The sequence below is a fragment of the Vairimorpha ceranae genome (assembly GCF_000988165.1).
Source record: "Vairimorpha ceranae strain PA08 1199 chromosome Unknown NODE_12, whole genome shotgun sequence".
In the NCBI taxonomy this organism is placed as follows: Eukaryota; Fungi; Microsporidia; family Nosematidae; genus Vairimorpha; species Vairimorpha ceranae.
Genome location: NW_020169307.1, coordinates 1 through 12,477, shown reverse-complemented (window position 1 = coordinate 12,477; position 12,477 = coordinate 1). Strand labels below are relative to the sequence as shown.

Below are 12,477 nucleotides of genomic sequence, written 5' to 3'. Positions count from 1 at the left end.
AGTAGTAAATAAAAGGATTTATCATATTATTTATTAGTTTAAGTGGTTTAGTAACCTGAATTTGTAGAAATAAATTTTATAAATTTGTTATTTATCTAATGATTTATGCACATATTGATACTAATTACATTTAAAAGGTAAAGTTTTATAAATTATTTGCTATTTAAAATATAAAAAATTAATAAATCAGGTTGTTATGTAAAGATTTAAAACATAAATTAAAACACACTATTTATAAACCAATTATAGATTTATTTATTCAAAATTATTAAATAGTGAACATGTCAAATCTATAATTTATGTATAGCATTATATTAAAACATTTCACTCTGCTATTTATAGGTCCATTTACTTGTAAATATTTCAATATTTTATATTAAAATGATGTAGACTGACAAATAAAAACAAACAAGAGTTTTGAGATTAAAACATTTTATATTATTTTTATAATGTAAGAATAAAACATGTATAGATTAAAAAATAATATATTATAGAAAGAAATACAAGACCTATTATAAATACTGGGATGTCTTTGTGCAAAACGCATAACATTAAGCAAATATTATTTTCATATAAATGGTACTGGCATGTCTTTGTGCTAAATGCACCACACTAAGCTTTATTATGCGTGTATTATTTTTAAATATAAAATACTTGTAATCATGTATTTTTGTTTATAAATAATATTACAACACTACAAACACTTAACAATAACATCTAAATACATACACTTTGTATATTTCTCTATCCTTCCCGATTATGTACATTTATAAACTCTACCATTTCTTTTACTGTATTTTTATTAAATTTTAGATTAAATTTACACACCAATTTGTTTATATTTTCTTCATTAATTTCCATATCTAAAATATCTTCTTTACAAAATTTATATTCTGCTCTAAAAATATTGTAAATTATTTTTTCTTGTTGTGTTAAAAATCCTTTATTTCCTGTATCAAATAATTTATGATATTCATCATTTTCTTTAAATTTTTTCTTCATTTTTTAGGGCATGAAAAGACTTACAAAAAGTAAGGAGTTAGAGGAAAATAAAAAAAAGGAGAGGGAGTTTAAAGAAATTACATCCCAATTTATTCAACAAGAAAGACAGAAAATGGAAGAAAGAATAAGTGATAGCCTTGATAAAATGTTTGATGATGAAGTAAAGGAAATAAAAATTTATAAAGAATTTGACACCGATTTTCAATACAAAAATCCATTTAAAATCAATAATACAAATGTTGAAGATGACCTAAAATTTATTACTAAATTATAAATAATTTTAGTCGTACACGTAAATTATAAATAATTTTAGTCGTACACATAAATTATAAATAATTTTAGCTGTACACTTAATCTATAAATAATTTTAGTCGTACACATAAATTATAAATAATTTTAGTCGTACACATTAAATAATATCTTTCTGTTAATAAATAATTCAAATAAAATTATATTTCTATATTTTTGCATGTTACTGTAAATTAATGTATTTGTGTTTTTTAATCTATTTTTAGCATACATAAGTACAAAGACACCACAATCAGATCCATTAGATTGTGTACGAATATCTTCAATAAACTTTTTATTAACAATTAAATCTTTATTAAATAATCTTTTATATTCAAAAATTAGAAAATCTGAAATATTGTCCATAACCGATTGACAGTATCCAAGTAAAGAATCTCTATATTCTAATTGTTTTTTTAGAACATCATAGCACACAAAAATCCAATGATTGTGTAAATGTACAGGAAAATAAATTAAATTGTGTGTAAATATATTTATATTTGAAGTATATTTTTTGACTTTTTCAATCCCGCCTCTTCTTAAACTTGTGTAGAAATACGAACTAAACACATAAAGCTTTTTGTCATAGTCATTAAGATATTCCATATAACAATTAACAACTTTGTCATTTAACCAATAGGGTCCTGTTAGAATAGAAATATCTTCTTTTTCGAATTCGTATCCTTTCAATTCAATAGGAAAATCTATCTGAGGAAGTTGATCTTTTAAACGCCTAACAATACTTTTATAAAATAAATAACGCCGCTCTTTTATTTTAAATGAATCATCTTGTGTAGGATTTTCATTATGTGTGCTTTCTTTATTCGTCTGAACGCGATTTAACTTGATTTTAAATTTGCGAGAAACACTGTCAGCAAACTTTTCGATAAAATTTGTAGATTCATCTTGCACTACATTTGTAAATTTATCATTTTCGCTGCTACAAACATTTGAAAAATCTTCCAATGAACACGTAACTGCATTTAAAATGGTACTTTGGTCGTTTGAAAGATATTCTAACGTCGTATTGGTGTCATTATCAGATAAAACATTATTTTCATCTTCACATGGCATTTTATGCTCCAAAATTGTGTCATTCACATTTTCACTAAATGAAAAGTTTTTATTTACAAATGTTTTAACAAATTCGCTAGAACCTGATAAGTCTACAAATTCTTTAGGGTTTAAAACACTTTTAAAGTCATTTGATGGTGTAAAAATGCTAGAAGAATCCAAATCAAAGAATTGTGACTTAGCAGTTTGAATAGCAGAATAACCATCCTCTTCGTGTTTAATACTATTTTTTACAATGTAAACATTATATTTCTTTGTAGATTTTATTTTATCATTTTTTTCTTCCGAAGTTTCATTCATCCTTTTCTCAATGCGTAATAAATTTTGAAAATTTTAAAAATAAAAATAGTCAATAAATTTTTAAAAAATAAAAATAGTCAATAATTTTTAAAAAATAAAAATAGTCAATAAATTTATTAAAAATAAAAACAATCAATAAATTTATTAAAAATAAATATTTAATTAGACATCAAAATTAGGATGTATAAAATAAATACCATCACTTATAAATAAAACACCTTCATGCAATACAAGATAATCAATCACTTTTTCTACTAAACTTTTTTCAGCGTAAAATTCTGTCTCTGTTTCTAAATTATCTTCTATTTGTTCAATATAACAACTTACTAGACCATCTTTGTTCATCCCCTCTCTTGTTTTAATCAAATAAATAATTTGATTTGTAATTCTAAATAAATCGTTACTATTAATTTTTACTTGCTCAGCTTCATTGGCCTGTACACCGATGTCAATATCTTCTCCTTTAAGTTCTATAACACTACTTGAAATCAATCTGTAAGCTTCTTCAACATAAATTTCTCTAACTTCTGTATCGCAATGAAGTTTGGCTAAAGCTTCGCTTAACCTTATCATGCTTTCTAGATGTCTAACTGTCATTTTGTAATTACTGTTATTAATTAAACTTTCTTGGCGAATTTTAATATATTTTTCAACTAGTTTTTTGTGAACAAGATCATTCAGAATAGGTTTTTGTGTCCTAGCATATTTAATATATAACTTAACTTGTTCTAATGAAAAATAACCGTCGTGTAAATTAATATCGGCAGACAAAAGATGATTATTCAGAATGTGCATGCTAACATTTTTATCATTTTCAGAATCAACGTCATCAATTAAAACAAAATAAAGATCAAATCTACTCATAATAGGCTGGCTTAGATTAATATTCTGTTTCAATGTCTTTCTCTTATCATATCTACCTTTAATGGGGTTTGCAGCAGCCAAAATACTTGTTCGGGCATTAAGAGTCGCATTTATGCCTGCCTTTGCAATTGTAATGGTCTGTTGTTCCATAGCTTCATGAATACTTACTTGATCTTTATAATTCATTTTATCAAACTCATCTATACAACAAATACCGTTATCACTGAGCATTAATGCACCCGCCTCAATTGACATCTCTCCTGTTTCTCCATCTTTAATGACACATGCTGTTAAACCGGCCGCACTACTACTTTTACCAGATGTATAAACACTCCTGGGTAAAATACCCGATGCCTGTTTAAGAAATTGCGATTTGGCAGTTCCAGGATCTCCAACAAGTAAAATATTAATATCTCCTCTTAATTTAACTCCACTCTCCGTTTTTTTAGTAACACCTCCTATTAAAAGCAAAAGAATCCCATTTTTTATAGAATAATGACCATGTATTGACGGAAATAGACTCTGAGACATTTTATAATATAAATTTTTAGTACTTCTCATCTCTTCAATAATCTTAAGTTCTTCCGATGTAAAATTGCTACTAAATTCTTCTGTTTTATAATTTACGTGTGTGCACATAAAGCTTAATTTGTAATTTAGATCTTTTATATTGATATTACGTTTAGATTTTAGATTATCAGCTACACCTTCTTGCACGGGAACACTTTTGGATTGTGGTAACATTAATTGGATAACATCAGGTACAACTATAAGATATCCAGTAAATGTCAGTTTTTCACCCGCTTTGATTTTCTCAACCAAATCGTTACGCACGATTACATCAATATTTCTTGGTAAAGATCCTGGTGGTATTTCATCAGTATTTTCTTGTACATGGATGCGCTGCCAATTAGCAAATTCGCTCTCATCAAGATCAAGTTTCCAAAGTTTTCGATTTGTACAGAGATGGTTTGGACAAACGAGTGGTTCAGTGTATTTAAATTCTTGTTCTACACCCGGTACAACAGAATTACATTCTTTGCAGATAAATGTACCAGACACCAATTCTGGTCGCACTTGTGTCGTGCGTGTAGCTGTCCCGCTAAACGAAACAAGTTGCCCTAATTTTTCTGACTTTAAATCCCGTATTTTATAGACAAAATCCAAATTGTAAAAACTAACGTTATTAATTTTCTTATTAAACGTTTTTAAAGAAAAGTTTTCTACTGCTTTATTAAGATGAGGAATAATTTCTCCGTATCGTTGCATTATTTTCATATATAATTTTTCGCTAAAATCGTGCACATCTTGTGTATCAATTAGTAGTGTTTGCTGATTTTTTTGTATAACATCATCTAAAAGAAGTCTATTCTTAGGAATAGCTTCTAAAAAATCCAAGAATAAATTTTCTACTTCTACAGACATAGAAGGGAAAAAATTAAAAAAAATGAAAGTAGTTTAAAAAATTATCTGTCAAAATAACTATTACTTCTTTATATTTTATTGATCAAAACTGATGCAGAATGAAAACAAAAATAATTGTAAAAACATAAAAACTTAAATACTCTTTTTATTTAAAAAAGGTAGAACATTATGTTGATTTTTACATAACAAGTACAAATAAATATAAATAACAGTATAAAGTAATAAAGCGGGTGTTCTAACAATAAATTTTGTAGGCACAAATGGTATAGAAATAAAGTGACCGATAACTGCTAATATAAAACAAAGTGTAACTAATTGTAATCCAAATATTCCAATAAACATTCTCATATTTTTAATACATTCGGGTGGACATATTTTACTGTAATCTTTCTTGATTAACGACTTCACAATAGGATAAAAAAATAATTTTCTATCCCTAAAAATGAAAATGAATTTTAGTTACATCACTCCTGTTCCTCAGAACACTGCTCTTATTGATATAGCACTTAGTAAGACACAAAGAAGATCTCCTACCGTAGTTCACCCACAGTATTCAATTGTAAGAATAAGAAAATTTTATATGCATAAAGTGAAAAAAGCAGGAGAAGAATTTAAAATGCGACTGGAAACAATAACTTCAGAATTTCCACGCCTTGAAGATATACATCCTTTTTACGCAGATTTAATAAATGTGTTATATGATAGAGATCATTATAAGCTTGCACTTGGACATGTCAGTTCTACTAAAAAAGTTATAGAAGGAATTGTTAAAGAATTTGTTAAGCTTTTGAAATACGGAGATACACTTTATAGATGTAAACAACTTAAAAGAGCAGCTTTAGGTAGAATGGCAAGTTCTTGTAAAAAGTTAGATAAAACACTTAAATATTTAGAAGAAGTTAGAATGCACTTAGGAAGGCTTCCTTCTATTGATCCAAATTCAAGATCTTTACTTATCTGTGGATTTCCAAATGTAGGAAAAAGTTCTTTTATTAATAAAATTAGTAGAGCAGAGGTAGAAGTTCAACCCTACGCTTTTACAACTAAAAGTCTTTATGTAGGACATTTTGATTATAATTATCTTAATTGGCAAGTCATTGATACACCTGGAATATTAGATCATGAATTAGAAGACAGAAATACAATTGAAATGTTATCTATCACTGCGCTGGCCCACATTAAGGCTGTGGTTCTATATTTCTTTGATTTAAGTGGGAATTGTGGGCACACCATAGAAGGGCAAATTTCTTTGTTCAAAACATTAAGTCCTTTATTGGATTCTAAAATAGTTATTGTGCTTAGTAAATGTGATTTACAAAAACTAGAGGAAGTGGATGATATGAAGGATAGAGAACTATTGAATATTTTTTTAGAAGACAGAGTTTATATTGAAATTAGTACTAAAGATGAATACAATGTAGAAAAAGCAAAAAAATTGGCATGTGATATTTTATTAGAAGAACGAGTTGGTAGAAAAATAGAAAATGAGAGGATAAAAGAATATATTAATAGAATTACAATGTTAAAATCTAAATATAAAAAAGAAAAAGAACCATCTTTTGACATCAAAAGAACAATAGAAGAAATCGGAAATGAACAGGAGAGATATTTTGTAAAAGATGAATATAAGTATGATATTATACCAGAAATTATGAATGGCAAAAATTTTTGTGATTTTATCGATGAAGATATTGTAAGGAAATTAAATGAAATTGAAGATGAAGAAGATAAAATGTTTGCGGTGTATTCTAAGAATTATGACATACTTACAAAAGATCAAAGAGAAGATATGAAAAAAATTTATGATAAAATAGAAGAGAAAAAAATTGAGAGAGAACTAAGAAAGACTAACAAAGTTCCTAAACAAAAGAAAATTAATAGAAGAGAGACACAGATTGTTAAAGTAAATCGTAGGGATAGGATTCCTGTACATTTAGCGAATGATAAAAAGCCAGATAGATCTAAGGAAAAATCTAGATTTGATACTAAAGGGCATTACGAAAGAAAACCTAAACATTTTTACAGATTTAAAGGTAAAAATAATAGAAGATAATAAAGTATTAAAATTTTTTATAATGTTAATGGTATGTTTAATTTTATTGCTTGAACTTAGTTTTTAGACCCAAAAATTCTCTAAGTGCATTACACTTTATATAAATTACTAATTTAAATATTTGTAAAAGTACTAACAATAGATATATTGTGGTAGAATAGTTTATTTAATTAAAAACATTTTCATTATAAAATTATATTTATCTTAATATAGTTAGTCCTATAATTAAAAGTCTCTACCAATAAAAAAAAATTTTCTTTTGTACGGCGTTTATTAATTGTTTGCTCAAAAAATGTAAAATATTAATATTAAATTTTCACTTAAATGTAATAGCATATTATTGTTCTACTTTAAGATACATTTCTTTTGTTTTAGATTCCATTATTTTAATATTTCGTATGTGAGAATCTTTTCCTTCTTGATGATTCGACAAAATAATAATTTGTAAAAAGAAACATTTCTTATTTACATTAAAAACAATGTATCCTTCTGGTTCTAACAAAGATGTTAAAATTATGGAATCAATTGTACTTTCTGTAAGTCCGCATAAGACTTCTATCTCTCTAGGAGTGTAACTGTCGTCTTGTGAATGACTGAGAAAAATCCTAACCTCTTCAACATAAGTAAGCTTACAAAATGTAAATTGTATGCCATGTGGAAGCGAATCATCAGTAGCCCAGTATTCACTAAGATCACTAGATAAAAGTTCCTTTACTCCATGATCTCTCTTAGACGAACTTAGTCTTATATTCATGCAGGGTAAACATTTTATATATAAAAAATATTTTTTTGTTTTTTTACAAACAAAGTCATCAATTTGTATGTTTAAATATATATAATAAGTTATATATTACAGCATAAAGCTCATAAACTTTATAAAATTCGTAAATTTACTCTGAATTATACAAATAAATGTATGATGTTCTTTATTTGCGAAAAAAGCATTAATATTGTTTAAATAATATATTTTTTTCTATTTTTACATCTTTAAACACAAAAGCATAATTTTTATAATTTTGTATAAAAATAAAAAATTAATACCCTCCCAATTTAAAAGCTACAGAAAATATTTTGTAATAGTTTTCTGCCATTTTAAAAAATAATAATATTAAAACCAGAAGCAGCCTTTGTATTTACTAAGCTTGTGACTGTTTTAATTACATTTTCTTCTAATGTTTTTATAAATGCTAGTATATTCTTGTAAAAATATAACTATTAGGTGTAATCTTAATATAAAGATTGTTAAATTGAAATTACTTGTTGTTGAAATAGTAATGTTATTATTTGTTGTTTATTATTGTCATAGCTCTAGCTATGAAAAAGAAATTTTTTTAAAATTTATTTTTTTGTTTAAAACCCACAATCGTAAAAAATTTAAAATTATTTAAATAAAGCTTTTTTGATAAAGGTAAAGGGAAAGTGCGGAATTATGGTGATTGTAAAAATGTGAGCAAATACAACCTTAAATCAGGATTTGGGCGAAAGGTATTTAATAAATTAAATTATAATAGTATTTAAAGTATGTTAGAAAAATTCTTTAAGGATGGGGCATATCCTCATGTGCATGCCAATTATATCTTAATTTATTGTAAGAACCAATAATTTTTAGCAAAAACAGTGAGTGCTTTAAACTTTTTAACAGTATAAAAATTTGCTTTAAAGAATTAATATACATGTTAAAAACATTTAAATTTGCATATGCCTGATAATATTTGTGTAAAGTAAATTTAAAAAATTCTAAAAGTGATACATTTTAGTAACTATTTTTTTTATTCAATTTTTGTGATTCAATATTTTTTGATTTTTAATCAATTTATATTTTTATTATCACTGTGAAACAAGAATGTTTTATTAAGTGGTGTTAATTGTTACTTCCGACAGTATTGATTTTACAATTGCTAATTACTAAATGATCATGTCATGTTAATAGTACATGCCCTCGTAGATAGAGTTTAAATTTCCAGTTTAAACATGATAACGTAAGTAGCGATTAAATATAAAGTTAAAATATTTGTGAATATTAAAGCATTAAGCTAGTAATTCCAAAACGTTACAAAAATTTTTCCATCTTAAATTTTTTTAATAGAAACATGAATAAATTTGAAGCATCTAAGATACTAGAAATGAAAAAAGAGGAAATTTTGACAGAAAATACAAAATTTTTATAAAAATAAATAAATCCAGATAAAAAAAGCTTCTCTTATCTCGCCAGTAAAATAAACGAAGCATATTAAATGTTGAAGGATATATACTTTTATTGCTTTTCTTAATTTATTAATATTTTTGTCAAAGAAGACTTAATTATTTAAAAATGTTACATAAGGCACATGTAACACTGAAAAAAGTGTTTTATACAATTTTTTGTAATTGTTTATTTAAACAAAATTAGTATTTAAAAATAAAACGCTGATTTATTTTCTGTTCTATTATAGTTTTTAGTAACTTTTTGTTTGTGTCTAGAACATGGCAATAATTAAAAAATTTAAGCGTTTTCAATTAATATGTATTTAATAAAGCAAAAAAATCACGATCTCCTTTTATTAAATTATTTATGATTTTTAAGATTGTAATGTAATATAAAATATGTGTGTATTCATATTTTTTAGACTCTATTAGGTTTATAATACAAATTAAAACATGTAGAAATGTGTATTCTACTAGATTTGGTACATCAAAGCTTTGAATATTTAACGCCCCACATGTGATCAAACCATAAATAGAAGTTTATCATTTAAATTTGTGCTTTATTTTTTAAAAAGATGTTGTTTTTTATATTTTAAAATAGATCAGTTGTTTGTTTAATTTATCAATTAGAAATCTAGTTGTAGATTAATATCTAAAAAGAATTTTTTAAGATTAATGTAACAAAAAAAGGCAGAAATAGAACTTGATGTACAAAAGGTAAGGTGGTCAAAAATTTAATTTTTTGTCCTTAAAATGTTATTTCAAGAGGTAAAAATGATGAGTAAAAAAAAAATTCTTTTTATACTCGTCTAATAGATGTAAAAATTAACTAGAATTATATAAAAATATAAAAAATATCAGAATACGTTCATTTTCGATGTCCGAAATTACAGGAAATGTTATTGCGCAACTGAGGTGTACTTTTAATAAATGTAAACATAATTTTTCCGTGCGGAATAATACAATTTTTTTAATAATAAAGTATCCTATCTAAAAGTAATTAAAAATTAATTTATGGTCGTTTAAATCTTTAATTGGGCTTATCAAAAAACATTTTGGGCATTTAAATTGGTAAATTAAAAAATGTAACAAAACCTTAAGGAATTTTGATGTTTATTGCAGATATACGAAGTCGCTTAGTTTAATAAGAGGAGGGAATATTGCAGTAGAAATTAATAAAACAAAAACAGGTAAAATAAATACTATAGAGGATATTTGATTAAAGGATTTGGGGTAGGTATGATATAGCAGATCGAGGAAAGAAGAATAATAATTATTCAGGTTGATAAAAGAGATAATTTAACATTAGAGCATTTTTTAGTTACTTATATAGACTCTAGATCAATTATTTAATTCCGACAAGTACAGAGCTTGCAATAATTTACATCTATTGTTCCAATCTCATTTTACGGTTATTCATTATCTTCATTTTAAAAATCAATCACGGGAATTCATATCTATTCTATAAAAGATAATTGGAGATCATTTAAAGAATCAATTCCACTCAGATGCAGAACAGAGAGACTTTGTAGTTTATATTTATGTAATTTATATTTATTAAGGTATATGTGCACTAAAAACGAAAGTGGAAATACTACTTAAAAATACTGTTTTTAACTATCTTAAAAATTTTTTTATTTTTTATTTACTTGATTCTTTACTGTTCTTGTAACAAAATTTTAAAAATTAAGGATAAAAAATAAAATTTTTAACTACCCTACTTTTTGTACACCAGGTTCTACCTTAGCCAAAAAATTGTAATTGTTTAATTTATTATATGTGTAGGAATGGCTTCAACACATGTCAAAGATATCTTCCTGTATGATGAGATATCTAACATGTTGTTAGTTAAATAATTTATAATAAATAAACCCATGTTTAATACCAACAATATAATAATCTATTTGTAAATTAATATCTTGAAAAGAAATTTCTCAAGCTTTAATGCAAAAAAAAGTAAAAATTATTGATTAATTAAAATTATTTGAAAAGTATCCATCAAAAAAATTATCTATAATATTTACTTTTAATGATGCAAAATAACATTTTATAATCTTTATTGCAATTTTATAATTTTCATAATTATTTATTAATTTTTAAAAAGTCTATATTTACTATTTTAGGAAATTCTTAAAAAATATATATTTACTATTTTTAAAAAGAAACTTTATTTATATGATCAATATTCAAATTTATTTATCAGATACGAATCTTCAATAAAAATTCATTTTATTTATAATTTTTTTTAGACCCTTTGTAGTTTAATGAAACTTGAATTGTTAGTATTATTTTTTGCTTATTTAAAATCTAGTTTAGACATTTATGAGGAATTAAAAGAAGCTGTTGAACAGAAAATACAGACTAAAGACCATTTTTTATTTAATTTGGAAAAAAAACATCACGCCTTTGAAGCCTATGTTCATGATAAAAAAATTGTTTTTAAAACATGGATAAAACCAACATTTAAATATAAGCTTAAAGATCAATTAAAATCTGATAGCGTTAGGTATAATACAGCAAATGAAGCAATTCGAAAGATTTGTGACTATTATCTTTTAAGCGATTGTAGTGAATTACAGGGATTTGAAGTTTTTTGTAAGTTAAAATTTATGGGATCTAGGAAAGATATTGAGTTAAATCTTAAGAATTTTTTTTATTATGGGATTGAACCAGATTTTTTTTCAATGATTTATAATAGTAACGGACAAAAACAAATAAGAGAGCTTTGTTCATGTTTTTCTCAAGACAACATGATAGATTTTGACTTTTGCTTTTCACTAACAAAATATTCTTTAAAAAATTCTATTCAATGTTTTGAAGAAGAAAACGAGATGAAAATTTTTTTTCCTGTAAAATTAAGAAATTTAATGTTCTTTTTTAAAATTGACGTCAGCAATTTATATTTTGTAGAAAAAAAATATACAGATGAATTAATAAAATTACACAGCAGTATCGGTAAGGATAATGATAGTACAAATGTATGCATTTTAATGAGCAAAATTTTTACATTTTCTGATTTTGTGTTACATTTAAATCTATTAAAAGATATAAACGATACTGAGAAAAAGCTATCTAGTCAATTTTTGATTAAGAATTGTGAGAAGAATTTTTTTAACATTGCATTTCCAAAAAAGTAGTATTTTTTGAAAACTTTGATACATCATTTTATTATTGCTGTGATAATCTCTTAAAACCCAGGATTAATTATCAGTGTATTTTTGAAGAAACATATCGAGATTGCACCGAGATTTGGGATTTATATACGAAGGCAAAAGATTTTGACTTTG

The 12,477-nt window shown here is 24.9% G+C and overlaps 7 protein-coding genes across 7 annotated transcripts; 3 read left to right on the top strand and 4 right to left on the bottom strand.

Annotated features, from left to right (window-relative positions):
- Window positions 1-744: 744 nt before the first annotated feature.
- Window positions 745-1,002, bottom strand: AAJ76_1200011476 (hypothetical protein; the record flags this gene model as incomplete). Its single annotated transcript, XM_024473846.1, has 1 exon — window positions 745-1,002. The coding sequence occupies one exon, from the start codon at window positions 1,000-1,002 to the stop codon at window positions 745-747; it is 258 nt and encodes an 85-aa protein (XP_024331511.1).
- Window positions 1,003-1,012: 10 nt separating this feature from the next.
- AAJ76_1200011465 (ribonuclease z) lies at window positions 1,013-1,276 on the top strand (the record flags this gene model as incomplete). The annotated part of the gene is made up of 1 exon (XM_024473845.1): window positions 1,013-1,276. The coding sequence occupies one exon, from the start codon at window positions 1,013-1,015 to the stop codon at window positions 1,274-1,276; it is 264 nt and encodes an 87-aa protein (XP_024331510.1).
- Window positions 1,277-1,398: 122 nt separating this feature from the next.
- AAJ76_120009814 (ulp1 protease) lies at window positions 1,399-2,664 on the bottom strand (the record flags this gene model as incomplete). The annotated part of the gene is made up of 1 exon (XM_024473888.1): window positions 1,399-2,664. The coding sequence occupies one exon, from the start codon at window positions 2,662-2,664 to the stop codon at window positions 1,399-1,401; it is 1,266 nt and encodes a 421-aa protein (XP_024331509.1).
- Window positions 2,665-2,826: 162 nt separating this feature from the next.
- AAJ76_120007525 (dna replication licensing factor mcm6) lies at window positions 2,827-4,953 on the bottom strand (the record flags this gene model as incomplete). Its single annotated transcript, XM_024473884.1, has 1 exon — window positions 2,827-4,953. One exon carries the CDS (start codon window positions 4,951-4,953, stop codon window positions 2,827-2,829), a length of 2,127 nt encoding a protein of 708 aa, XP_024331508.1.
- Window positions 4,954-5,395: 442 nt separating this feature from the next.
- On the top strand, window positions 5,396-7,006 carry AAJ76_120007082 (nucleolar gtp-binding protein 1; the record flags this gene model as incomplete). The annotated part of the gene is made up of 1 exon (XM_024473882.1): window positions 5,396-7,006. The coding sequence occupies one exon, from the start codon at window positions 5,396-5,398 to the stop codon at window positions 7,004-7,006; it is 1,611 nt and encodes a 536-aa protein (XP_024331507.1).
- A 337-nt stretch (window positions 7,007-7,343) lies between these two features.
- Window positions 7,344-7,760, bottom strand: AAJ76_120004718 (anaphase-promoting complex subunit 10; the record flags this gene model as incomplete). The annotated part of the gene is made up of 1 exon (XM_024473870.1): window positions 7,344-7,760. One exon carries the CDS (start codon window positions 7,758-7,760, stop codon window positions 7,344-7,346), a length of 417 nt encoding a protein of 138 aa, XP_024331506.1.
- Window positions 7,761-11,454: 3,694 nt separating this feature from the next.
- On the top strand, window positions 11,455-12,327 carry AAJ76_120001023 (hypothetical protein; the record flags this gene model as incomplete). The annotated part of the gene is made up of 1 exon (XM_024473844.1): window positions 11,455-12,327. One exon carries the CDS (start codon window positions 11,455-11,457, stop codon window positions 12,325-12,327), a length of 873 nt encoding a protein of 290 aa, XP_024331505.1.
- Between the last annotated feature and the right edge of the window lie 150 nt (window positions 12,328-12,477).